General features: G+C 39.1%; 1 protein-coding gene and 1 long non-coding RNA gene across 11 annotated transcripts in view; one reads left to right on the top strand and one right to left on the bottom strand.

The window, feature by feature from the left end:
- Positions 1 to 24,932, bottom strand: part of cadm2a (cell adhesion molecule 2a) — a 434,133-nt gene extending 409,201 nt beyond the window's left edge. For 3 of the 9 annotated variants that reach the window (XM_084400981.1, XM_084400979.1, XM_084400976.1), the window contains exon 1: positions 24,313 to 24,594. Coding sequence is in view for 5 of the 9 variants with exons in the window: in XM_084400979.1 (XP_084257105.1) it covers positions 24,313 to 24,373 (61 nt within the window). In the remaining 4 variants the exon portion in view is untranslated. Of the gene's footprint in view, positions 1 to 24,312 lie in introns of all 9 variants that reach the window. The other 6 variants (XM_084400980.1, XM_084400982.1, XM_084400983.1 and 3 more) reach the window with 6 other exon arrangements.
- LOC311285369 overlaps positions 22,603 to 25,597 on the top strand; it is a 42,619-nt gene continuing 39,624 nt past the window's right edge. For both annotated transcript variants that reach the window (XR_014626345.1, XR_014626346.1), the window contains exon 1: positions 22,603 to 23,331. This is a non-coding gene — a long non-coding RNA (uncharacterized lncRNA). The remainder of the gene's footprint in view (positions 23,332 to 25,597) is intronic.

The raw sequence follows: 25,597 nt of genomic DNA, 5'->3' as shown, positions 1-25,597 counted from the left end.
TCCCGGAGGCTTCAACATTGCATTCGAACAACTGGGGCAGAAAGAAGCCAGCCACAGACATTCAGACAAAAAGAGAAGAGATCAGAAAAAGAAGAGAATTTCTCCCTAAAAAAAAAAAAAAAAAAAAAAAAAAAACATACACAACCAACAACGAGTGCCGCTTGGGAGATAAACAGAAGTTTTTTTTTTTTTTTCTCTCTCTTTGATTCAAGGTTAACTTGGGATATACTCCTCATTACATTTTCAAAGGCCAGAAATAACTTTTTAGTTTTAAAACAACTCCAGGACTTACGCAAGCTTTTGTGTACCTTGTGGAATGCTGATATGGAATTTACATAGGAAAGAAGAGGGGAAAAATATTGTACGAGTACAAAAATAGTTCCTGTCTAAACTATCTCAAAAAATCTGCAGAATAATTACAGTAAAACTAATTGTATCATGATGCATATATTGCTTAAATGATTTAAAATAATAATAATAATGTTGAACTGAACATGTTATTGTTAGGGTTCACCCACAAAATAATTCAATAATTCAAGGAACAAACTAGAGGGCTAAAATGCAAAACTGTAGCATATTGATCTTTAATGTAATGTTTAAAACATCTGCAGTTTGCCTTCATGCAAACCACTCTGCTGGGTCACTTGCGACATCACGTGTGTGGAGTGGGAGTCAAAGCCCAGAACTCCACCATGACCACAGATGGCGGCAGGAATCAACCCGAGCGATATCTGTCCACATCCCTCCGTCTTAAAACTCACTGATGCATATTTAAACCTGAGCTGCTTTGCATTGTCTTCATAGGTGAAACATTATGGAGAAGCTTCCGGAGAACTTCGTAATAGGCCCCACTGTGTGCGATCACAGCGTTTTTGCTGCCAACCATGGCAGATGGGTGACTGTAATGAATGAGCTGTGTGTGTGGGTTGTGTGTGTGTATTTGTAAAACAGGCTGTGAAATATATTTTTTTTCTCCATTTCCCAGTCTTTGTCGCCTTTTCTTTCCCTGTCTGAATGGCTCTGTCGTCTACGTGGTTTTTAACCTTGGCTTCATTTAATACAAACCACTCCAGACAGGGAACAGACACACTTCAGTTTTAATAGTGAAACGCATCGAATGGGTGTAATTATACTTGGGTTTATAATGTCCTCGCGATGGGTGCAGCTTTGTTTTTAGATGCCGGATTTCACAGAGAGCAATATATCAACTCAAACATATTGCTCTCTGCAATTAAAACACTCCATAAACTTTTAATGAAATTACTTTGTCCTTATTTTTCTAACAGACAAACTAACCCACAGCAACTAATAGGACTATAAAAAGATAAGTGCTTGAATACAAGGCAATATAAAGAATTCATTAGACTTCGGCACCAGCAAAAATATATATATATAAATAATATAGCCTACGCCATTTCAGATTTATGTTTTTAAAAGAAGTCTGTTATGCTCACCAAGGTTAAATTTATTTAATCAAACATACAGTAAAAACAGTAATATGGTGACTATATGCTGATTTGCTGCTTAAGAAAAATGACTTATTATAAATGCAAAAAAAAATCAAAACATTCCAAATTTAAGAGTTTTTTTAAAGAAAGAAAATATTTCTATTTCAAATAAATTATGGTCAGTGAACATTCCATTCATCATTTCAAAATGTATAATAATAAGAATTGTTATTAATAATTGAGCATCAATAATAATCAATCATAATTGAGCACCAAATCAGCATATTAGAATGATTTATGAAGGATCATGTGACACTGAAGATTGGAGTAATGGTTGATGAAAATTCAGCTTGGCCATCACAGCAATAAATACATTTTAAAAATATTTTAAATTAGAAAACAGTTATTTTAAATTGTAATAATATTCAACAATATTACTGTTTTTACTGTACCTTTAGAGAGAGAGAGAGAGATATTCTGGATCCAAAAGAAGGTTCTTTATGAGGGTGGCAAGTAAGTAGACAGGAAGAGAAAGTGTCAAAGCACCAGATTGTAAAAGGGATTCAGTCTTTATCAGAGCTTTCAGACTGAACAGATAGAGTCGGTGGATTGATTCTGAAGAGTGGGGAATTAATTGAAGATGGGGTGAGGTGCCGTCACAGTCTGGTCTGCTCGGAGAAGGGAAGCTAAAGGTCACAAGGGAAATGGTATTAGCTCTTCACCTTGAGATTATAGAGCGATCTACCCTATGATAAAGCCAAAGCGTTCTTGACGAGGCTGGGGATGGGGATAGAGACGGCATGATTGAGCAAGACGGATGATAGAGGGAAGATATATTAGTTAATTATGGAAAAAAGAGATGGGGTTCACATGCATTGCATATTAAATGAACAGACATGTTATGAAAAGATCTTGTGAGGTTGAGGCCAGACTGACAGTGTGGGCAGATGAAGAACTGTTGAATAAGTAAATGGAATGCTATGCTCTTTGGAAAAAAGAATGAGAGGCGGGCGAGAGGAAGAACTAACCCGGCTCATACCCAACACACAGAACAAGATTGACCATTTCAATCACTTAGTTTAGTTTGTTTACAGTTTCTGCATTCAGAAGTGCAGGAGTCAACACCCGGAACAACAAATGATTAATAATTACAGCTCGCTTCAAGATGTCTTCAAAGTTTGCCCTTGGGGTTAAAACAGCATTCATGAGAAAGACAAAGAAAGAGATACACAGTCAGACTGAGGGAAAATTGTATCAGAGGGGAGCAGGCTACCAAATCTCATCTTGTATGCTCTTAAGTCATCAAAAAGGAATCTTTCCTTTCATTTTAACATTTTGAAAGGAATAACGCTGATATTAAATTCTAAGTGGGTAATTTTCAAGCTAATCACATTCCTCAATTAAGTCTGTGAGCTTTAACCAAACAGCTACGATCACAGAGTGCAAGAATCAAGTGTTGCACAAGTTTGTCTGAGCCCCCAACTCCCTTTGCAACAAAAAAAAAGCTATTGTAACTTTTAAAAAAAGACGAAAAAATGTGGATATATGGCATTCACTCTCACAGCAGAAAAAGAGCATTTTTAAATAAAGCAGCAATCCAAGCCTCTTCACTTCTCAGAGAGTTTCTGCTTGAATTACTGGACCAAGGTGAGTGAACACAAAAAACGTGTTCGGACAAATGCATAAAAGGTGTTGTGTGTGAATGAAAGGACCACAAAGTGAATTTGGCTGGGGTTTAATTCATCAGCAAAACCTTCCCCGCCTCTACAACCAAGCTATGGAGCTCATATGCCAATGTGTGCCAGTCAGAAAAAAACATTTCTGCCAATCAAGCTGGGCATCCCTCAGGGCTACAAGCGCGCCTGGCATGAGTTTTTCTGCTGCATGTGTGTGTGTCCTTAAAGGGCCTTTGTACATAAATCATCACAACACCTTGAAAATGGAACAGCATGCTTTGGCGTAACAAGAGTGGCAATAAAAAAAAAATCAATTAATGGTTCTATGAAATGTATCAGCCAGGCTAAAAAAAATAAAACAAAACTCACAGAGAGCGAGTGAGAAAGAGACAAAGAGGGAGTCGAGAGCTGTCTGGCAGTGCGGTCACGTAAACGTTGGCTGAGCGCTGGGCCTCGGCGGGGCTGAGCGAGGGAGAGTGTGGCTAGCTCAGCTCCTTGCTCAGTTTAATTTAGCCAGACGTGACTCACATGGGGGTGATGGGTGCGGGGTGGTGATTAAATCTAACCTGCTTCATGCCTCAGCCGCGGAGACGGCAATGAAGATCACAGCGGCCAGGCAAGGTGCTCATTTGGTTCAGATTAGGGCTAACCTCCTCATCCTGGGGGAGAGATGACACAGTCACCCCCAGATCATCTGCTTCTCCGTTCTGTCTTATTAGGTTAATGGGGCTCCAGCCGGGAAAGAGGGAGAAAGGGTGGACAAGAAGAAAAACGGTAACTAAAAGTGGCGGTGGATGGAAATTACAGAATTACAAATAAAGAAAGGTAATCCAAATATTATCCGATACATAAAAGCTCTGTTTTCAGAACTCACATGCTGCCTGTCTAGTGGGTTACCTAAACAGTGAGCTGCCTTCTAATGGGGTCGTCTCGCTACACTTCACAGACAATTTTTTTTATTTTTTTTATGTAACATACATTTATAACATTATCCACCTTAGTTTTAAAGTATGAGCAGGTGTGGCCATTTGAAACTTGAATGTGCGAGGCTTCTAGCATCATTCACTAGAATGACAACAGAGTATCCAAAGAAATGTAATGTGCTCAGAGTCTGACCATGACTTAAGGCAACATCCCAATTCAAATGGAACTGATTTGGCATGCTCCATGTTGGTAGGAAATCTGCTCTGGAGGTCTACGTATCATACAAATAGTGTTCCTTATTAGTGAAATTTAAATGAAAATTGATTTTTTCCATAATATTTTTTATTTCCGAATGAATAATAAGTATGTCTAAGTGATATTTCCTGCATTGTCTATCATATCGGTCATAATTTGATATTGAGTAACCTCTGTCTCTGAAATAAAGCCAAATTTAACCATTCACTTACAATCAATACATAATCAATCTATAATAGACAAAAACAGTTTATCCCAGAAGGCACCATACCTTGAGGAACATCTGTTGTGTTGAGACCTATGATTCCCCCAACTTCTGCCTATGGAGGGAGCTCACAATGTTTTGGAACAGAGCGAGAGAGCTGGAAACAAGCCGAATATTGCACATGTGCAAACATGCATGAAGGAGAAAGAGTTTGAAGCAGAACACAGAACTGGAGCGACAGAGAGAGAGAGAGAGAGAGAGAGATCCAGAAACATTTGAATTGGTGACTCATGCAGCAGGGACGGTATGGCTCTTCCGATCAGCAGGAAGATGTTCCGTTGGCAGAGATGTGAAAGAGGAATATAATCCAATTACTCTTGTTATCAACATGAATCTGCGCTTTACAGCAGAACCAGCAGGGAGGGATGTGGATTTACCCATCATTGTATGATCCACTCCCTTTTCCCCCGCTCTCACAGGCACATTTGCCATCTGATTTATTGACAGAAAGCAGCTCTGTGTCGTTTTTAAGTGGATTTGACTTTCCCTGATTCCATGTGACACTGATGTCAGGTGCTGACACACATGAGAATATCCAAGGTAAAAAAGTAGGTAAAGGTAAGAAAAATGCTTTATTTTGGAGAAGTGACTATTGGCAAAAAGCCCACAAATAAAATGATATAGCCTATCTTCATTTGTGCCTTAAGGTTAAAAAGGAATTAAATATTAAAATGGGACTTGATATATTCACTGAAATAAAAACCATGGGACAAACAAAACATAAAAGCAAGAAAGCAAACCATAAAATAAAATAAAAAGTACTCTTAGAATGTTAATTTAAACAAATCAATATTTGTTTGCAGATTGTTTGCAGAAGTTAGGAAGTTTCTGTCCAGTGAATGTCGTGTTTTCTCATCATTAGAACGGCTGCATCTGAGGCAGTCAGTCCATCACGTCACGTTTTCATCAGCTTAAAGGTTATGAAGATTATTGTAGCTGTAGCTTTGTGGGCGCTTGTTTTTTTTCTGTTTTTAATCTCACATTATAATGTAGCAATACGCACAGGCTATTTTGGCTGACTCGACACAAATGCAAGATGCTCTTCTCTGCTCCTCAAATACATAAAAGATTACAATTTATTTATAAAGTGTTACTTAAGTAAAGAAAACACTGTACTTATTCAAAGAACCAGTTCTTTATTTACCCTTGCATTGCAAATAAGCAGAGATGCTCCAAACTGCTTGTGGCACTTCATTCATGATAGAGGGGTGGAGCTATGAGGTTTGACTGACAGATTGAGGAGGCAATGGAGTTATGAGATTTGGTCCCAAACTCTTTGTAATATTTCTCATTGGTTAAATATTTGCAAAACCCACAGATAGACGTAAAGGGTGACCATTGTAATGATTTATGTAAAAACATATATAATATTTTAAATTGTATTACATAGTTTTAGCATTAGAGTGAAATAATACTACTACTACTAATAATAATAATAAAAATATTATTTCTCCTCATTGAAATTGGGCCACCCCTGGACGTGAAAGCATAGGCACGTGCCTAGAATGCCTATGCATAAATCCGGCCTTGGTTATATCAAGTATTAAATCAAGTTATATCCTGCCATGTCTCCTGTTCAGAAAGATTAAACTACAGATTTAGATCTATTCTGTATTCTCTTTCTCTGCGTCTGACCTTGGCCTGCCTTTAAATGTTGCTAGGGCTCTCACAGACGGAGCAGCCCCATAAATGAGCATGCAGAAGGAATCTAATGAGCCGTCTAAATGAGCTTTGGATCCTGCTTTAAAGAACATCAGCTTTGAAACGCCACTGGACCACTTCAAATCCAACTGACAAAAACATTTGATGTAGAAAATTGACAAGACATGCTTTAAATATTTGACTACGCTACAGAATGTGATCTATTAAACAAATCTATGAGATTGATCTCTTTAGGGCATGTACAAGCAAAAAAAAAATTCAAAACCACATAAATCTTCCTGTTCGAGCACACAGTCGTGCCTCAGTCGTGCCTCAATGTGCCTCGATGCCTAGGGTGTAAGTATGGTACTTGCGAAAGTCATTACTGATTAACTTGACAGATAAAAGTTAAACCACATTGTTAAGTTGTAATATTGCACCATTTGATAAGCCCCAATGTAATGAAGCATTTGCATGAGTGCGCAACAACACTGCATTCCAGATCATCACCAGGATACCCTTCTGCTCTGCCCTCCCCACATCTCTCTTGAAAGAGAACCGACTCTATTTGTTTAAGCGGAAAGCTGTTGAAAGAGGGCACTTGATTTGAACATGTGACATGGTAAAACCCTCAACTAAGGCATCTCCACCCACTGAGTGCCGGTTACCAGCCATGAAACTAAGGAATCCAAAATGTACGTTACGGTTTTTAATTAGGACCCTCTTCCGTAAACCCGGCTGTTGGTCACACACGTTATAGCGTGGCCTCAGGCTGATGCCAAAGAGCTGGACAAATGACAGAAGACGGCCACGTGAGCCGTAAACGGGGGGCCAGAGTTCGAAAAGCTCATCGAGAGTTCATGGAGACGCAGTGAGGGCCTCTGCTTACTCACGCATGGATGCATCTCAATACACGCCAACACGCTTGCCCTCCGTTGGCCTGGAAACCACCTTACATGCATCAGGATTTCTGGAGGGAATCCATGAATGGTTGAGGGAACTCCAGCAATGTAAGACTCCAAAGCTCTGCAAATCTGGAAATGAGCTTGGGAATTTATATACACTTACTGAAAAAATATGCCATTTTAATGAAATCAAATATAAACTTACTAAGCTTAATGTACAATGACAAACAGCTTGAATGCTGTATCTTGCTGGTCAAGTGACAAATCGTTTTATGAGTCAACCAGTGAAATATAACAAAGTGAGTCATTAGAACAAATAAATATCACCACAGACAAAGTAGACAACTGAGTCAGAATGAGAATCTTAAAGCAGAACTTGGTAACTTTTTTAACTTAATAAAACTGTCTAGAAATCATTTGGATGGTTAAACAACCTGTCCTGGTGATATTGGTGACTTTCCCCGCTCCCCCCAGCGTTCCCAGGCGGAAAACCAACCTTGCAACTTGGGGACTACCGTCCCGGCAAGATAGAAATTTGAAGTCTCGTGAGAAGCGAGAACGAGAACGAGTGCGAAACACAAATTGCTTTACGGCAATTCGACATAAACACACACGCATGTATGATGTATTACCCACCTCGGTAGACATAGCTCCACACGATACAGTTGGCTTGCTCCGATCATAACAAACGCACATGAGCAGCGGTAGAGAAGAGGAGGAGGCCACGGCAAGTGAGTTTTTTACGACAGTGTTGGGAAATATACGCCCCCCCACAGCTGTAGGGGGAGCTCGTGGGGAAAACATGCGACAACAAAAGGGAAAATCAGCGAAGAAGTGACTAGAGTTCGCTAGAGTTGCCGAGTTCTGCTTTAATAATTAAAACTTAGGGCACAAAGTTACAGCTGCACCTGAACTAGGGATTGGGATGATATAAAGAATTCTGTCTGCTACCAATATGGCAATAATTATTTGCATATTTAGCTAATAACTGATAAATGGCCAGCATTTAAAATTAAAATCATTTAAATGCTACAAGTGAATGTAGGCACCAGTAATTACCAGTATTTTTAAAGCGAGCATTAGGAAATTTTAATGTAAAATAGGATAAGTGTGCATTCACAATGAAATGTCAAATAATTTACAAAAAAACAACAAAACCTCTAATATCGGCCAATGACCAATATGGTACCAATCCCGTATGGTACCCGGTTCCATCCCATATGGTACGGGCATCAAACACAAACCCAAAACAATGGCTATGTTTTTTAAAAGCATACTAAAATACTATTACCTCAGTGTATAATATGTATACTGTGCCTGTGACAACAATGTAGCATACTTCCGTCTCATAAAATAATTCCTACCATTTTATACACTGCTCTGTATTCAGTAAGTAGTTAGCTAGTATTGCATTCTAAAGAGAGCCAATGGATCCAAACTTGTACTTTACAATCCCACTGGACAAATCCTGATGCACAAGATTCCATGAAACATGAGCATTGATTTTTCTCTTCTGCCACGACACATACTGGTTACAAGAGTCACTGATCGAAGACAAAACAGGAAAACAAGATAAAGTGAGCATGAGCCAAACAGGAAGATCTAAATAGGAATTCAATAATATATATAAAAAAAAACTCCTAAGTATTCATGTCTACCAGGTTCATTTCACATTTTCAATTATTTAAGGATGCAAGCACTCTTAACTCAACAGAGAACAATTTAAACCTCTTAAATCTATGTAAAAATCTCAAATTGATTGTGGAGGTGAATAAGACACATTTATCTTAATGAGAAGACATCAAACACTAAAAGCAACCAATGATTTATAAGCAGAGAGACCCAATTTCACATTCCCTGCTCGTAAATGAAGCGGCACATGTTTATGGAGAACAAGGAATGCAGAGCAGCACATTTTAACTTAGCAGGTCTTCTTGTGGGAGACCTATGAGCGATGGTAAAACCCATTAGCATTTCAACAGAGATGGCAAAGGAAGTTGTTTATTATTTATTGAATGACATATTGATTGACAACTGCTCATTAGTTGCTATACGAACGTCAGCCATGATCTCTGAGGTAAGCAGATACTTTTACCTCAGCTGGGAACTAGTACAAATCAGTTACAGTATATCTATTTGGGCCAAGAAGAAAAACACAAGAACAGGCAGGTCTGTGGTTAAAACAGAAAACCCTCTATTTCCAAAATGTATTCAACATCTGACTCAGATAATTATGGAAGGAGTATGTTAAAGCTCTTCAGGGCTGTTTGGAATAAGATGCATCTTGTGCTTCTGTCTCCCTCTCTCTTGTCGACAGTATCCGGAGGTAAGAGGCCATCAAGACAAGACCAAATAAAATGTTTGCATAACATCCTGTCATCTGAAATGCAACCATCTGATCAATTTTGAAAAGCTGTGATAACTCACAATCGCAGTGCATGAAATTTGGCATCAAAGAAGAGTGAATGAGAGTGGTTCAACCGTTCAAACTATTTGGGGTCAATACATTTTTAAAAGAAAGATAATACTTTTATTCAGATTATTGATGATAATATTAATTTCTTGAGCACCAAATCAGAATATTAGGATCATGTGACACTGAAGACTGGAGTAATGACTGCTAAAAATGTATATTTGCCATCATTGGAATAAATTATATTTCAAAATATATTGAAAAAGAACATTTTAAATTGCAGTAACATTTCACAATATTACAATTTTTATCATTTTTATTTAAAAAAATGCAGCCTTGGTGAGCAAGGCTTTGTTTGGGTTTTTTTTTCAGAATGGTAGTGAAAGAGGGATTTAACTAATTAATTAATGGGAACTATTAATTCAGATGTCTCTAAAGCTCACTTGAATTTGTTCTAGATAATAGTGTAGTGAAAGAAGCTCTGAAACATGTTAACAAGAGGTAGCTAACTTCAAACAAAACACAATCTGGCCCACATGGAACGTGCTCCCGCAAGTAAGCTCAGTAAATTTACACAACAGTCAAATGGCTGACACATCATCCCATTTGTTTGTTTAAATCAGCAAAAAATAAATAAAAAATTAAACAGCTCAGTTTAACATCTTTAAACATCATTTCTTTAAAAATCATTCCACTACTTTCCCTCAACATTCAGTTTAGAAAATGCAGAAAACAGTAGCTCACTAAGCAGGAAATCAGCTGCCGTCTGTTTTGAACACCCTACGTCTCTCCCTCCTCATCATGTGCCTTCTTCCCAACCTCCATGACGAAATCTAAAATGGTCTGCTGCAGTTGCAAGCTTGCAGACTGCTGCAAGAAGCAGAGATGGGAGTCTGATAAATATGCTCTGTCCCTCATAATTCCATTCACCTGTGGAAGATGCACAATCCCTGACCCTCATTAGAATAAAGCTGAGCTCAGCAGTTTGGCATTGCTGTGGCTGATGGTACAGCCACTGGACCTGGCACTGAGGACACATGGTGAAGAGAAATTCACTCAGCTGATTTCTCATTGAGTGTGTTTCCGGCACTAATGGAAAGGAAGCTGTCGCTTTTTACCGGTGGACACAGATAGCCATAATGTGACCCTTATAATCCGTCCATCTGACAGCAGCAAACAATTTACTCCTCAATCTCTACAAGGTTTCTCGAGACTCGTTCTCAGCATCTCGAAGGCATAGCCTGATCTGAGCATCTGAAAGTGAAAGAGTGAGTGGTTTCACTTTAAAAAGGAACAGCAATCTGCAATATATGAAGAGATATTTTTTGCTTGGATATAGGGTTTGATTAGCAAGCAGAGACTCATAAAAATGGCCTGGATTAATTGAGGGTCCTGTTAATATTGCAGAGCTAAAATTCACCCTCCTCCTTTAGGTCCATAAGAAGCCCTGGCTAACAGCATTTCCACTTCATCCATTTCTATTAATTTGTGATCATTTTCTTTCATATTTCTGTACTACATTTTTATATTTTCTTCCAGTGCTCAATATGTTGTTAATTAAAAGGTTTGATATTTGAAGCAAAGGAAGAAGGATATATGCCAGTGTAATTTCCTGTGCCGCAAGAGCTTTGAGAAAGAGCTCAAATATCTCTCATTGTAATATAAAAAGTATGTTCCTGTCTTGCATTATTCAAATGCCGTGCCAACCTGGCAATCAGTCTTGCTTGATGAACCATCGGAATATATCATGACCGTTGTAAGAAATAAGAGCTCGTCAATCAGATGGCAAGACAGATTTCAAAACATAACCCTAAAAGTCCAAAACTAGTCACAACAAGAAATGATTTAATATTTGAATCCCATTTTACTTCTAACAATCTGGAATCTTTGGAAAATTGTTCTTGATATTTCATAATAACAATAACACATATTAATATGTTTTATTATATTTGTAATAAAATTTTAATATAATATAATATAATATAATATAATATATGTTATATTAAATTATATTATATTATATTATATTATATTATATTATATTATATTATATTATATTATATAATAATAAAATATAATATAATATAAATAAAATGTCCATTCTCCCTATTTTTTTGTATTTTTTTTAAGTCAAGTAATTGACAACCATTTTTATCATTGTTCTGTTAATCTGCTTTGGTTTTTATATAATACTAGTTTGGTGTGCCAGTGGAGTAGTCCTTATTCGGTGGCTTAATACCCCCAAACACAAATCACACAAGTAGATTATACAGCCAAACGCCACCCCCTCCATTCCCTCACAATGCGGCCTGGGGTCTGAAAAAGCGCTGCCCACACGAAGACGACAACTTTCATTTGTGGGGTGGCTTCACGTCAAGCGTGATCCCTGGGGCTGCTGCTGTGATGAGACGGAAACAAACAAACAAGTGTTCAATCTTTCTCCCGCTGCCACCTTTCTTATACCGCTGAGGAAAGCACTGGAAAAGCGTGGCAACTCAATTCTGAAAAAGAAAAGAGAAGAACAAGGAGTTTCATTTGTTTCAAACAGCCAGTGAGCCGGGTCTGTCTCTCAGATCCATGCAGAACAGGGGGAGACAATGCAAGAGAATTGAACCCAACATTATCAGCTCGGTACAAAAGCCTGCAGTCATCCCCTTCTTTCCCTCTCGCTCTCATCTTCCCCCTCTAATTCCATTTTGAAAATGCAAACCACTGTAAAACTCCTTGCTCGACTTGCAGTAATGTTATTTTGTATGTGCTTATTATCCAAAGCTGCTTCTTTTCTGTAAGCAGTACAAATTTAGGCACAAGAGACTCTGAGACTTTGAGTTTTGGGTGCTGAACAGAAAGAAACACTCAATGCCGAAAAGTGAAGGCACTCTGATACATCTGAACCTCTGGCTAACAATCATCAATTAGCTTGTAGACAATGATAACCTGCCTGTAACCATGCATAAGGCCTTGAAAGACACTGAACTCCCAGAAGAGCTTGTCATTAAACCCAGAAACCCAAACACATGTGAAACCATGTGCATGTCCTCAGAGATATCAAAACCATGGATTACATCATTATGAATTTAGGAGATCCAAAAGGGGTGTCCAATCATGCTCCTGGAGGCCCAATGGCCAGCAGAGTTTAGCTCTAGGCTGCCCCAACACATCTGCCTGGAAGTTTCTAAGACTGTGTCCAAAATGTATCTTATACCCTTATATAGAGCACTATTTGAGGGGACAGCAATTTGTTGTGGTGTCCGAAACCATATGGGACATTATCGAGTGCACTCATTCAATCCCATAATGATGTGGATGTCCAGTCCTGCTCCTGGAGGGACAATGTCCTGCACATTTTAGATCCAACCCTAGTTAAACACACCTGAAACAGCTAATCAAGGTCTTCAGGACCTCCACTAGAATCCTTCAGACAGGTGTGTTGAAGCAGTTTGAAGCTAAACTATCCAGGATGTCAGTCCTCCTGGAGCAGGATTGGACACTCATGACCTCAATATGAGTGTACAACCGATGTACACACAACTGCTAGGCTAAAGAGTCTCCATGGACTTGAATTCTTGAGTCACACCAGAAGATGCCGTCTGCAGAACTTCTAGTGCACTCAGTGCCCGAATTCACTCATTAGCTTTTATATGCTCTTTCAGTGGACTACATTAGTGGAATAATGTAGGGAATAGTGAATGAGGGTATATAGGGAGCAATAAGCAACCCTGAAAGACCTTGATTAGCCCGGTTCAGTGTATTTAATCAGGATTGTAACTAAACTCTGCAGGATAGTGGCCCTCCAGTAGCGGGATTGGACACCCCTCCTCTATACTAAAGCAATTTATTTTAGTTTAGGTTCAAATGGATTGCTTTGTGTTTAAACCTACAACTTTTGGGTTACAAACCCAGACTTTTAATCCTCAAGCCAGACCAACTGATCTAAATGTCAACCCAACATTTGCAAACGTAAACGTACATTTCCAGACATCCATCACACATAAATTCCTAAGTTTCATGTTAAATCCTTCATTATGTGAAGGATTAGCACAAAGAACAGGCCATGCTCCTCATTCTCAGGCTGAGACCCGACTGGCAGCTCTGAAAGCGATGAGAGCTGAAACTCTTGATTGCTGACTTGTCTGGCATTTGAGTTCAAAGCATCTGCAGGAGATGGCAGGCTAAGCGTGAGCTGGCACGGAGGAGCTGGGCTGGGGCGCGAGGCTGTAATGAAGTACGCTGCCATCTCAGATCAGCCGGCTCCAATCCTCACAGGATCCATCAGCTTGTCTTATCTTTACTCATTAGAGGGAAGAGGCATTAAGAACGGTGGTTGCATTAAGAACTACTGTGCCCTCTAAAAACAGGCAATTACACAGACGCCCCAGCATCCCGCAGAGGGACGGAGCCCCAGTCAAACAATCACAAGACCTGAATTACGTGTAAGGAAATTATCCTCTTAAAACATCCTATTTGTGCCAGGTTGCTTATGCTGAATGATCTAGAAATGACCACTTTGTTTACTAACAGATGGAAAAGACAAAAAAGACACTCAATTCTTTAACTGGGGTAGCAGAGCACCATAACAGATGGTGAAAGGTCATTCTAGACCCCTGGATTAGTTAAGCTTAGCGTGTGCAGACAGTCAGACAGTGATAGTAGAGTGTGGTCCAGTTTGGATGCAAGCGTCTGGCCACATGGCTCTATTTTTAGTAGCACATGACAAAAGTGTTAAGCAGGGTTGTCTATCTTGTGCTGGTTGTAGAGTTATTGTTAGGTTAACACCTAGAGTTGTGTTTTCATACTTAGCACATAACTGCAATTGGGTGTGAAATCCACAGCTGTTTTGCATCTAAAACTAAACAACTTTCAATGCAAACTACATTCATTTCTAAACAGGTCCTGATCTGCAAGCACAGAGATGTGCCTCCCGAGATCTGTTAGCTGAAGCTATAAAGAAGTTCTATTTACCCTACCAAGTGTAAGGGAAACAGGGTCTTTAAAATCAATGACCTGACAATAATAACGCTAAGACTGATTTTGTTCACCGATGCTTGAACGACAAAGCTAACACTCTTTAGGAATAGAAAAAGAAAGTGTAGACAATCCACACAAATAGCAAGTCTGCCAGACAATTCTTATTCAAAGTTGGTTCCATTTAAAAAAATTGCTTTGTGTTTTTTTGTATATGAGCTGTATATTGTATTTTTGCTGTATATCAAAAGACAGATTTATGGTTTATCTCATCATTTGGCATATTGAATCTCCTTTTCTCTTCACATATTCCTTCAATGATAATGGAATTTTAATCATTAAGGAGAAACTAAACAAAAACAGAATTGTTAGATTCCTTACGATCTAATCAGAAACTTCAAAAACTCAGTCACTAATAGTCAACCACACTACTGGAATTCTTCCTCCAAAGCACAAAAATGCAATAAAATAATAAGAAAGAACACATAAAGCACTCTAATTAATTACAGTGCAGCAAACATATAGAATATTGGAATCATGGGACACGATGGGATTAGTTGTGTTGTCATTCTGCAGTCAATTCTGTAATCTGGGAAGCTCAATTTTAAGTGACTCAATTAGATCAGCCACGAGTGGAACAATGATCTCAAAATTGAATTATGACAAATCTTATACACTTACAAAATCCTCTTCATGTGGATTTGAGGATATGGACTAGTTCTGTCCTCTTACATTCCATGCGGTTCAACAAACACCCAGTCTGTAACCTCAAATGAAAATTTAACGAGAGACACAATGAGAGTAATAAGCTAGCATTTGCGTGACAGAACTGAAGCAGCATTCAAAGAGACACGTCTTCTCGACAGGGGGGTGAAAACTGGTGAGAACGTCGTTATATCTGGATGTATGTTTTCATTAAAGCTACCGGGCTAATCTTCTGAAACAGAACATAAAAACATAGGAGGTACAATGAGATTGTAGGGATTCAGTCTTACTATCAGAAAATTACTTCAAGTTAATTATGTAGCCTACATTTGTCTATCTTAAACCTGCACAATTTGAATTCACAGTGAAACAAAATGGTGGAACCCACGACTGAAAGTCATGATCAAATGCTAAACTGCCTCTAAAACAGAGATAGAGTAGGTAAGTTTAGAGAGTGCAAACAACAAGGAAGCTCAACTTCATGTTTATCTTTGAACTGTATCAGCAGCACCATGGAAGGTGAAACACGGTAATCTTCATCATACACATGCCGAGAAACAAAGGCTATATGTCTAATGCACTACAGATTAACGCTGACCTTCTCCGAGCAGGTGGACAGGGCCAGCTGATATGGACATAGCACCACACTTTATCAACAGTGAGGACTTTCACATAGCTCATTTTTATCTTCAGAAATGTATAAATCTAGTTTTTATGTTAACTAACAAGCTCTACTTTCATTCTAACTGGTGGCTGGATGTCGTTCTTTTTTTTGTTTCGCATTTCCTACAATACTTCACATAGCATTGCTGTAATACCAGGCATAGCACCTGCAATTAAATGGCTACACTAACAACCTGCACAGGTTAATTTGAAGAATTTATTCAACTGAAAGTGTCTGGCATAAAGTAGCTAATGCAGCTGCACAACGCTCAATGTATGGTCAATTAAATGCAATACTGAAAATCTGTAAAACAGACGTGTTTACTGCAACATCAAGATCACACAAATGCAGTCATATGTAAATGTGGGGGAGCTTCAAGATCCAGTTGGCTGCTGAACGGCTGATGGTCTGTTACTGACTGTGAAAAGGAGGAGGAGCGTGTTTGTGTGTGTGTGTGTGTGTGTGTGTGTGGGTGCGCACATGTGCTCAAGTGTGTGTGCACACTTTGGCAGGTGCATATTGTCCTGAGCTGCTGATAAATTGATTGTTTACTGTATTTGCAGGTGTTCAATTCTGTCTCACAAGAGGCAGATGGCATCACACAAGCAGCGCAGCATACGACAAGAGACGAAAGGGAGGTGGAGTGATGGGCACTGAGAGAAATTGAGAGAGGAATTAAAGGAGGAAGGCTAGACCTACAGTACACTGCAAAGATTATAGACAAACAGGTGTCACTTGATTTTAAATATGCCAAGAAAATGGCCAAAACACAGATTTAGAGGATGTTAAAATCTCACTGAGGTAAAATAACTGAACGTTTAAAGGCTCAACTAACAATACCCAGCAATTCCCCGACAAATTTGGTTGAAACATTGTGTCAATTACTGATCTCTACAATCCTGCTCTGAAATGCATGTCCTCTCCCACTAAGCCGGTGTTTGTTGCCAAGCACCTTCTATCCTCAAAGCCAGACGGTGTAGTTGTGAAAACCACATCTATTGGAGAGAGTGACAGGCAACAGTGGGCGGAAACGGATCTTTGTAGGTGATCTTTCTCATAGGAGAGCCTGCAGGGGGGTTATTTTCAAGCATTTGATTTACTGACCCTCATTCAACCAAATGCCTGCAGCTCACCGTTTGCAGATGTTCAATTTTACTGAACTAACTATTTCATCTACCTTTGTCAATAAAAGTGATTGATTACCCAATCGCAGAGCAAGCCCGGAGCATGTGTCGTCTCTCGTGAAAGATTGTGTCTCATGCTAGCGAAATCCGAGATTATTTGGAAGAGAGGGTAGCTAATTTTCCATAAAATCCAAATGAAAACAGTAGAGGGCACAATGACAACAGAGAGGAGTGAACTATGAGTCAAGGACGTCTTGCTGTTCTTTTCCAGATATGGTGTTCTTTGGTTTGTAATGTAACAAGATTTCACATAGACATAATCATGCTTTTACTCGTTCCTCATTTATAATTAAATAGACAGTTCACAGACAAATTATAATTTTGTAATTATTTACCATTATTTATTTTACCATTCTGTTGTTTCAAATTAATGATGTTCATTCTTCTGCTGAAAAAAAAAAAGATGTGTTTTAGAATTTTTCAACGAATGTTGCCCATATTATGCACATCAATAGGGTCCAGAACAACTTTGATCCCCACCCCATTGACTTTCATTGAATGAAAAAAGAAAAATCCTCTTAAATTTACAGTATACAAACAACAGCTATGGTTGCCAGAAATTAACCGTAAAAATATGATGACAATGTTTTAGGTATTAAAGGATGGCATTTTGGTGCTTGTATACTTTACAACTAAAGATGCACCTATGTATCCTATGCCGATATTTGATCAATTTACAACTATTGGCATATCGGCTATAGCATGAAAAAGGCAAATATAACAAACCGATGGTTTAATCTAATATTCCTGCTGTGCTGCTGTCTGCATTTTAATGTTAATCAAACAACAAAAGACCACAAAAAAAATTAAATAAATAAAAATCACTCACTACTCTTGACTAAATAACTTTTGTAACTTTCATAAGAATTGATATGTACAGGGCCCTATTATTACAGTCATAAAAAACGGAATTTACTGTATAACACGGAATGTCAAGGAATTTGTCAAAGTTTTGATGAATAAATACAAAGTAGATCAGTACACTTGAATAAAATTGTGATATAGACTTAGTGTCTGTGAATATTAAGCCGCAAAAAGACTATTTAAATTTGAATTCTGCATGTTCTGCGTGTCTCTGTATGAATGAATGGCGCAGCCGGCTTCATTTACCTCACACACACTGAAGCATGCGTCACGCTCGCAGAGCTTCATCTCCACTGTCACTTCGAGAGAATTTTACCGTTTTATTTGAGAAAATCTATCGTCATATCATAAACACACAGAAACTCGAAGGTCTTCACGGCAACACGTCAAAATAAAAGTTCAAGCTCAATGTAATAATAATATATGCATTTAATTTATACAGTGAAAAATATGCAGTGTTATTTTACATTTGTTTACGTTATTTCTGTACCTGAAACCTGTTAAACCTACCTAAAAGCAATGTTTATTTTTATATGTTTTTTTGTTCTGTTGGCCTGCTGAATGTATCCAATGGATCCAATCCATGTTCATAAGAAATTATTTTATGATGCAGCAATAAACTAGTATAACTTAATGCGAAGTTTTTTTTTTTTTAACTTTGATTTAAAACATGATCAAAACACTAGGCTATCTATTTTAATGACAAAAGTTCAAACAAGAGAGCAAGTGACAAAAATCGTTATTGGAATCGGCCAATAATTGTTTGTTAAAATCGGTATCGGCCCCAAAAAATCCTATCGGTGCATCCCTATTTACAATTTATTACATGGCCAATAACTAACTAACAAAATAACAGATTTTTGCAAAATTACTAACTTTTTTTATAGTGCATTTTTCAAAATATCTTCTTTTGTGCCCCACAGAACAAGAAGAAAACATGTATAATATACATGTTAGAAATAACATGAAAGTCAGTAAATAATGAAAGAATTTCAGCATCATATATTTTTACTTGTTTGACTATATACCTCAAGTCATTTCTTAATCTTGAGCAAATTTATTTGCGTCTCTTTGCATAAGCTTCAATGAGATTACCAAACATACTGTGAGCTTAAGCAAATCATTTAAAATATCCAACACATCGGATACAAAAACCCTGAGAAAAGCCCTTATAAAGCCTGTCAGTCATTTACCAATAAAAATCCATCTCAAAGGTCAATCAAGTAGTATAGACGACATGTATATGAGAAAATGATGAATAAAGTTATGCATTGTTTTTTAGAAGATATCTCCTCCGAGAATGTTGCAATGATTCAGCGTGAGTTTGTGTTTTGAAAGCCATTCAGAAATCCCTGCAAAAGGCCATCTTCTTTCCAGCACCTTTTGGGAGAAAGGGAAGTGTTTTGCCAAGCCTAGCTGTACCACAGAATGGTTGACAGTTCCACCCACTTTTTGTTTTAACTTTTTCAAACACCTGGAAGAACAAAAGAGGGCCTTTGATCACGGGAAATCCCTCACGATTACAGCAGGGCTTCAGTGGCTTAGCTCCATTCTGAGTCTGGGGGAAACGCTCCAAGGCCTAGATGCTTGTGTGCAAACTGAGAGCAAGATAGAGAGAGAGAAAGAGGGAGATGAGACAGCGGGATGGAGGAGGAGAAAGACAGAAACATGAAACGGAAAGATGGAGAAAGTGAGAGAGAGAGCGCAAATATCTTGGGTGCTCTGTTTAGGAGGCTTCCAGCAACCCAACAAGAGGACAAATACAAAGAAGAGGAGGATATTCACCTCTAATCCTGTTCTCCATCCTGGCTCAATCAGCCAGCCAAACAAACACCCACATACGCAACACAGTGAGAAAGAGGGACACGCTCAGCCTCTTTGCACTCTAAAGAAACGAGAGAAAGAGACTTGAACTGCAATGATACCACACGCACATGACAGAATGGGCCATAGGAAGAGCTCCATATTGCAGCCCAAAGAAAGAGGCTTGAGCAATCCGTGTTGATCCCCTGCTAAATTAATGCCAAACAAATACTTATTCTAGTCAGCAGAAATGGCAGCTTATGCCCGACTCCATTTCTCACCTGTCTGAGCACATTTGCCTGTGCTGCCGCTCACCTGCACAGATGCTTTTCACGCTCCACGACTGACAAAGACAACACGCCGGGAAAGAAAAAAAGGCCATTAACCTCCAGTTTCAACACAAATACGACTGCATATACACACATGCGCGCCAGCCCTCTCTTGAAGGAGTGCTTTCCCACGCTACTTCCATAAAAGAGCCAGGTCCGGGAAGGCCAATGCCCAGCTTGGAGTCACTCTGTTGGGATAAGCTGGCTGAGAGGCAGGGGGCCAGAGACTTGCCTCAATGCATAATAGCCCACTCAATGAGGTATGAAAGAAGCATTTTTTGTCATAAATAATGTTTTTCGCCCAAAAATATCGGCCTTTTTTGTTTTCCCTATAGCCGGCTGGGTTGGCTTTTGGAATTTGTGTATGCTTTGCATGAGAAGTTTCAAGCAGGGTGTCAGAGCACAGGATTGTCGAAGCCGAGAAAGACAGAAAGAGGATGAAAGATATTGTGTACACAAGCAGTCCATGAAGAGGGAATGTACCCGCAAAAGAAAAACAAGTATAAAGGCGTACATCCTCTATGAAGCAGGACCACATAGTCCTCCCACTCAGTTCTGGTGTCTCTGAGGAGGGAGCCAAGCTTTGCTATTACTCACAGCAGACGTCCACACAACAGCACTTCACAGGGACTATAGTACTCCACACACAGGGAGGAGTTGCACTGTTTGCCACATGCTTTGCATAACTGCCATGCTCCCCCAAACCCCCAGCTGCTGGCAACATGCAGTGATCCCTATGAACGGATGTGCCAGGGATGTGCCCACACTTGTATTTCAAACATTTAACCTCAGCGAGGGAGGCTGGCATGGCTTTAAGAGTAATCGATGACCACCACATAAAAGGCAGCTGGGATTGCATGCCCACTGCAGATGGCCACTGAGAGTTGTGGAAAATGAAGTCAAGAAATGGGTAGTTGACATATAATACTTTGTTTTGGTTTCATGTATATCATTTTGTGTAAGGGAAAGTGTATTTAGGTGCCTGAAAGGAGCTAAAAGTTTTGTTTGTTTTTTACAATTTTTAATCAGCCACTTTTTGCAGTTCAAATAGCCCTGCAGTGCGATAAAGGTGCGACATTTAGTTTCTCAATATGACATAATGGGGATAGAAGTATAGTGGTAAAAGTGGGTTAAAATACATTTAGATTAGTTTTAGGCAGGGTTCTCACACCTTTGACCAATTCCATGATTTCCATAATTTCCAGTTTTTAAAAATAAATTGCATAAAAGGTACAATTTCATAGAGATTCATAGCTAATGAACTTGTTTTATGCATACCATAACTATAAATTACTAGAAACTTACATGGGATTTTCTTATTTTCCCAGACTTTCAATCAAAGTAACTAAATCTTAAATTATATAAATTTCTATATTTAATTGTATTGAAAGTACTCTTTGAGTGTAATCTCTCTATTTTTTTAAAGATAAAAAAAATCAGTATTCATTGATTTTTTATCTTAATAAAATAGAGAGATTACACTCAAAAAGAATACTTTCAATACAAGTGAATATAGACATTTTTATCATTTAAGATTTAGTTACTTTTCCAAGCCTGGAAATCACAATGATCTGATATTTCCAGGCTTTCAATTAGAGTGGGAACCCAGTATAGTATGTCATCCTATAGGAAACATCGCATCAAATCAATGCAAATAAAATGATCCTCATCATTTATCTAAATCAACATTTCACATACATGATTAACGCATACATTTTCAAACATATTCAGCAACTGGTTTGTGGGTAAATCAGAAAATGATATGTTGTGACTGTGAGACAATCAATCAATGTACCACTGAAATCAAAATGATTAGACCTATTGATCACCAATTGCTGAACAGACAGGGCTACCAGAACCCTCTGACCTTCATCGTTCAAAAATCAGCATGGTTACCGCACTTTATTAAGCCTATTAACACGCTCGCACATGGTAAGCAGATGCAGCCAGAATCTGAGAGGTGTGTTAAAGAACCGAAAGAGGCACTTGCAGCCAGTAGGGCTGTTGACTGGGTGAGAGACACAGGCTCTGTGATTTACGGGCAGAGAGGGAGAAGGCTGGGGGAAATCAATACATTGCTTCAGTCTCACGCTTGCTGCCGACTCATTAGAAGTGAAGCCTTGAGGAATGTGCTTAATTATCTCTGATTATTAATGGCCCACCTCTCAGACTGATTATCAACACACAGCATAGGGTATTTTGTCAAAAGACGGGGCAGAGGAGGGAAGCCACACACATACATACGGAAGGGCGAATGCAAATACTGTCTTTCTCCTCTATCTCTCTTACATTCATCCTACGCATTCATAAGCTGCCAGATCTTTAAGCCCGACTGTTTGAGATGTAAACACCTCTGGTTGGAAGAGTCATGTTTCGCTAATATCCAGACCAAGCCGGATTGGCTTGGAGCATCTGAAATACACAGACATCACATTTGTGGTGACAAGTCTTGGCATTACAAGCTTGTAACGGATCTAACACAGAGGAAAGATCTCTAGTGGTCAAGTAGGAGTCTTCGTTTTTTAGAGCACTTGCTTGAATTTATTTATTTTATTACATTACATTTTGCAGAGTAGTCAACTGTGCTATTGTTCTACAAACAAAAAGACTATTTACTGAAACAATAAAAGATTTTTGTAAATTCTAATACTGCAAATCAGTTGGAGGTGAATTCAGGGTGATTGGGACACTTTTGCCATTGAGATGAATTGGAAAAAGTGTCCCAATCATCCTGAATTCACCATTTGCCTACAGCCTTATTTAAATTTATGAGCAAAGTATTCGCCACTTCATGACGTCGAAACCATAGCTCACCACTTTGTAAAAAGGGGTGTATGTTCGAGTCACAATGAGCAAATGTTGACGTGGACACAAACGGTTGTTATCTTCAGCAACTTTAAGACAGTATCTGAGGTTAGTCTTAAAAAAAAAAAAGGATTAAATTATGTTCATAGAAACCGGGCGGTGGCTGCTGCTCACTAGATATTGGCGGGACTGCGTAACCTTACTCTCAAGGGACACAAAACAAATACTTGATACAAATACATTTGAGCAGTCACACACTGAATGTCCTGTTGAGACATAAACTAACCTCTAAACCCTCAATTAAAGCATATATTGCCTTCCAGTGCGCCTAAAAGCAATAGGCACGTTCAGTTGACGACGTATTCATCAAGTATTCCTGTCACACGGTCACCCCGCGCGAATACGTCGCTCGACCTTGCCCTGCTGATCATGTTTACAGTGTCGCGCGTGAATGATGAGTACCAGCCGAAACTACTAGACTTGAGGTAGGCTAAACAACACAGAAATGCTGACATATGTGATCTTATGATATGGCGTAATGTCCATTTTACAGTTTGAAAATATGGGTGAATAATGCATTACCCTAACAGATGTAAACTGACAGGTGTACTTGCTCCGCAAGTCTTTCTCTGAGAGGAAAAAAGCTGATGCTACTACGACCCCAAGATGCGGATTGCCGCAAATACCATACATTCATTTTTGTCTCAAAAAACACACCTAAACCTGATTAGGGGTGCTAAAAAGCACTTAATCCATTAGCTTCACGCTCCGTACGAAATCTAGGGCTTTTCTAACCAGAACAAAACATTATAATAAACGACCACGTTTCAGTGGTAAAAGAGAAAGCTTTATTAGCCTACCTCATAACACATCCCTGCAAGAATAAAACAGTATAGCTGAAATTGCACCACAAACTATAGCCTGTAATACAAAAAAATAAAAATGCACCACATGATTTAATGCTATAACATGCCACTTAGAGATACATCGCATTTCCAAGCAATAGAAATGTGCCTAAATACGCATGTGAGCGCACACATATGGTTTTAAAATACAATAAAAGCCATGCGTTTATTTAAAGTTTCCGATCAGGTGATGCAAAGCCTGTATCAATTAATCGTATTCCCTCTATGGTGGTGAGTTTGTCTATAACACATTTTGACTGGTAATCCATAAAAGCGGGGCTCTAGCTCAGCAGTGTGTGCAGGCTTATCCGTGATAAGATTCTGTATCAGTGTTGGCCAAACGTGCGCCGTTCAGTTCCTTCAGAGCAATGATGACTAACGGGAAACTGTTCCCGTACTCACTCGGGGCCCTTTGGAAATATTATGGAAATGCAAATCATCATCATCATCATCATCATCATTCCAGAGCATAATGCCCTTCCTACATGGTGCGTAATGATGATGATCCCCCCCAAATTGCAATGCACTGCATAGGCTGCTTAAAGTTTGAAGCGCTCTTACCTTTAAGGACGATCCCGCAGATGCTGTACAGGGTAAACAGCATATGCTGCTTCACCATCATATTGCCTTCCTTCTATAACAGCTGCCCGGTTGCCGTCAACACACTTTCTTCGCTCTTTCGCTTCTCCGCGCGCTGCTGATGGTGCTTATCCAGGTGCAGGCTGCTGCAATCAATACTACAGGCTCCTACGATAACTTCTCCTCGGTTGAAGTCCAACTGCGCTTTCCGCACGCCGTTCACTTGACGCTCGGACTGAGCTCGAGAAGTGCGAAGCGCTCCAACACAGTAGAAAAGTACAGCTCGCGCATCTCTCGCCTCCTGGGAGCGCGAGCAGAGTCCCGCCTCCGCAGATTGACAGATGAGGACGGGGAGCCAATAGCGCGCGCCTCGAATTATTCTCCGCTCAAACTGGTTCTTGACTCCACAGTCCTTGTGGTTAAATTAACGGGGAAATGTAATGCGAGTGCGTGCAATGGCACGGATTGTCTTCTTTATCGTTTTAACGTAATATTGCGCAATGAAACGATCCTGAGATTGGTGGACTAATGATGATTTAGGCACGTTTTCATGTGGATGTTTTATTACACATACACACACATACTGTACAGCAGTCCTGAATGGACAGCTACTGTGGGATGATAGGATCTACTAGTTCAGCGCACCTCTCACCGGGATAAAATACTTGACTGTGCTCACAGTTTTACTACTGATACAAACCACTAGGCGGATAATATTGCATTCTGTGTATTATCAGCCCAGGAAAGATGATTGCCTACCGGTTTCAATGAAAAAATAATGATATGTTTGATATGAAGTCAGCTTAGTTGTTGTCATCTTTTTAATAAGTCCTTATATTATGCTAACCATTGCTGCATGTTATCACATTAGGGGCAAGTTGCCAATGGATCCTGCCATTAGGCCTTATATCAATACGGTATTACCGTTCAATATTTAAACGGTACAATATCTATCATACACAAATATTTTTTATCATTATGCCAAAAACGGTATTAATAAATATATGTAAAATATTTAAAACATGTGAAAACTTGCCCCAACCTGAAACTGAACTGTCCTGAGAGCACAGTTCAAGTTTTCAGTTACAATCACAGGTAGTATCATAATTTTGAACTAGATGTTTGAATGGGAAAAAATTACTGCAAAAGAAAACATTTGTGTAATTGGAAATTGGACTTCTGGCTCAAAACCTTACTATGGCCCACGTGGCAACTATCCCCAATCTCCACACACACACACACACACACACACACACACACACACACA

This window comes from Rutilus rutilus (genome assembly GCF_951802725.1).
Source record: "Rutilus rutilus genome assembly, chromosome: 25".
Classification (NCBI taxonomy): domain Eukaryota; kingdom Metazoa; phylum Chordata; class Actinopteri; order Cypriniformes; family Leuciscidae; genus Rutilus; species Rutilus rutilus.
The sequence above is the reverse complement of the archived record's forward strand: the minus strand, read 5'-3'. Positions and strand labels throughout refer to the sequence as shown.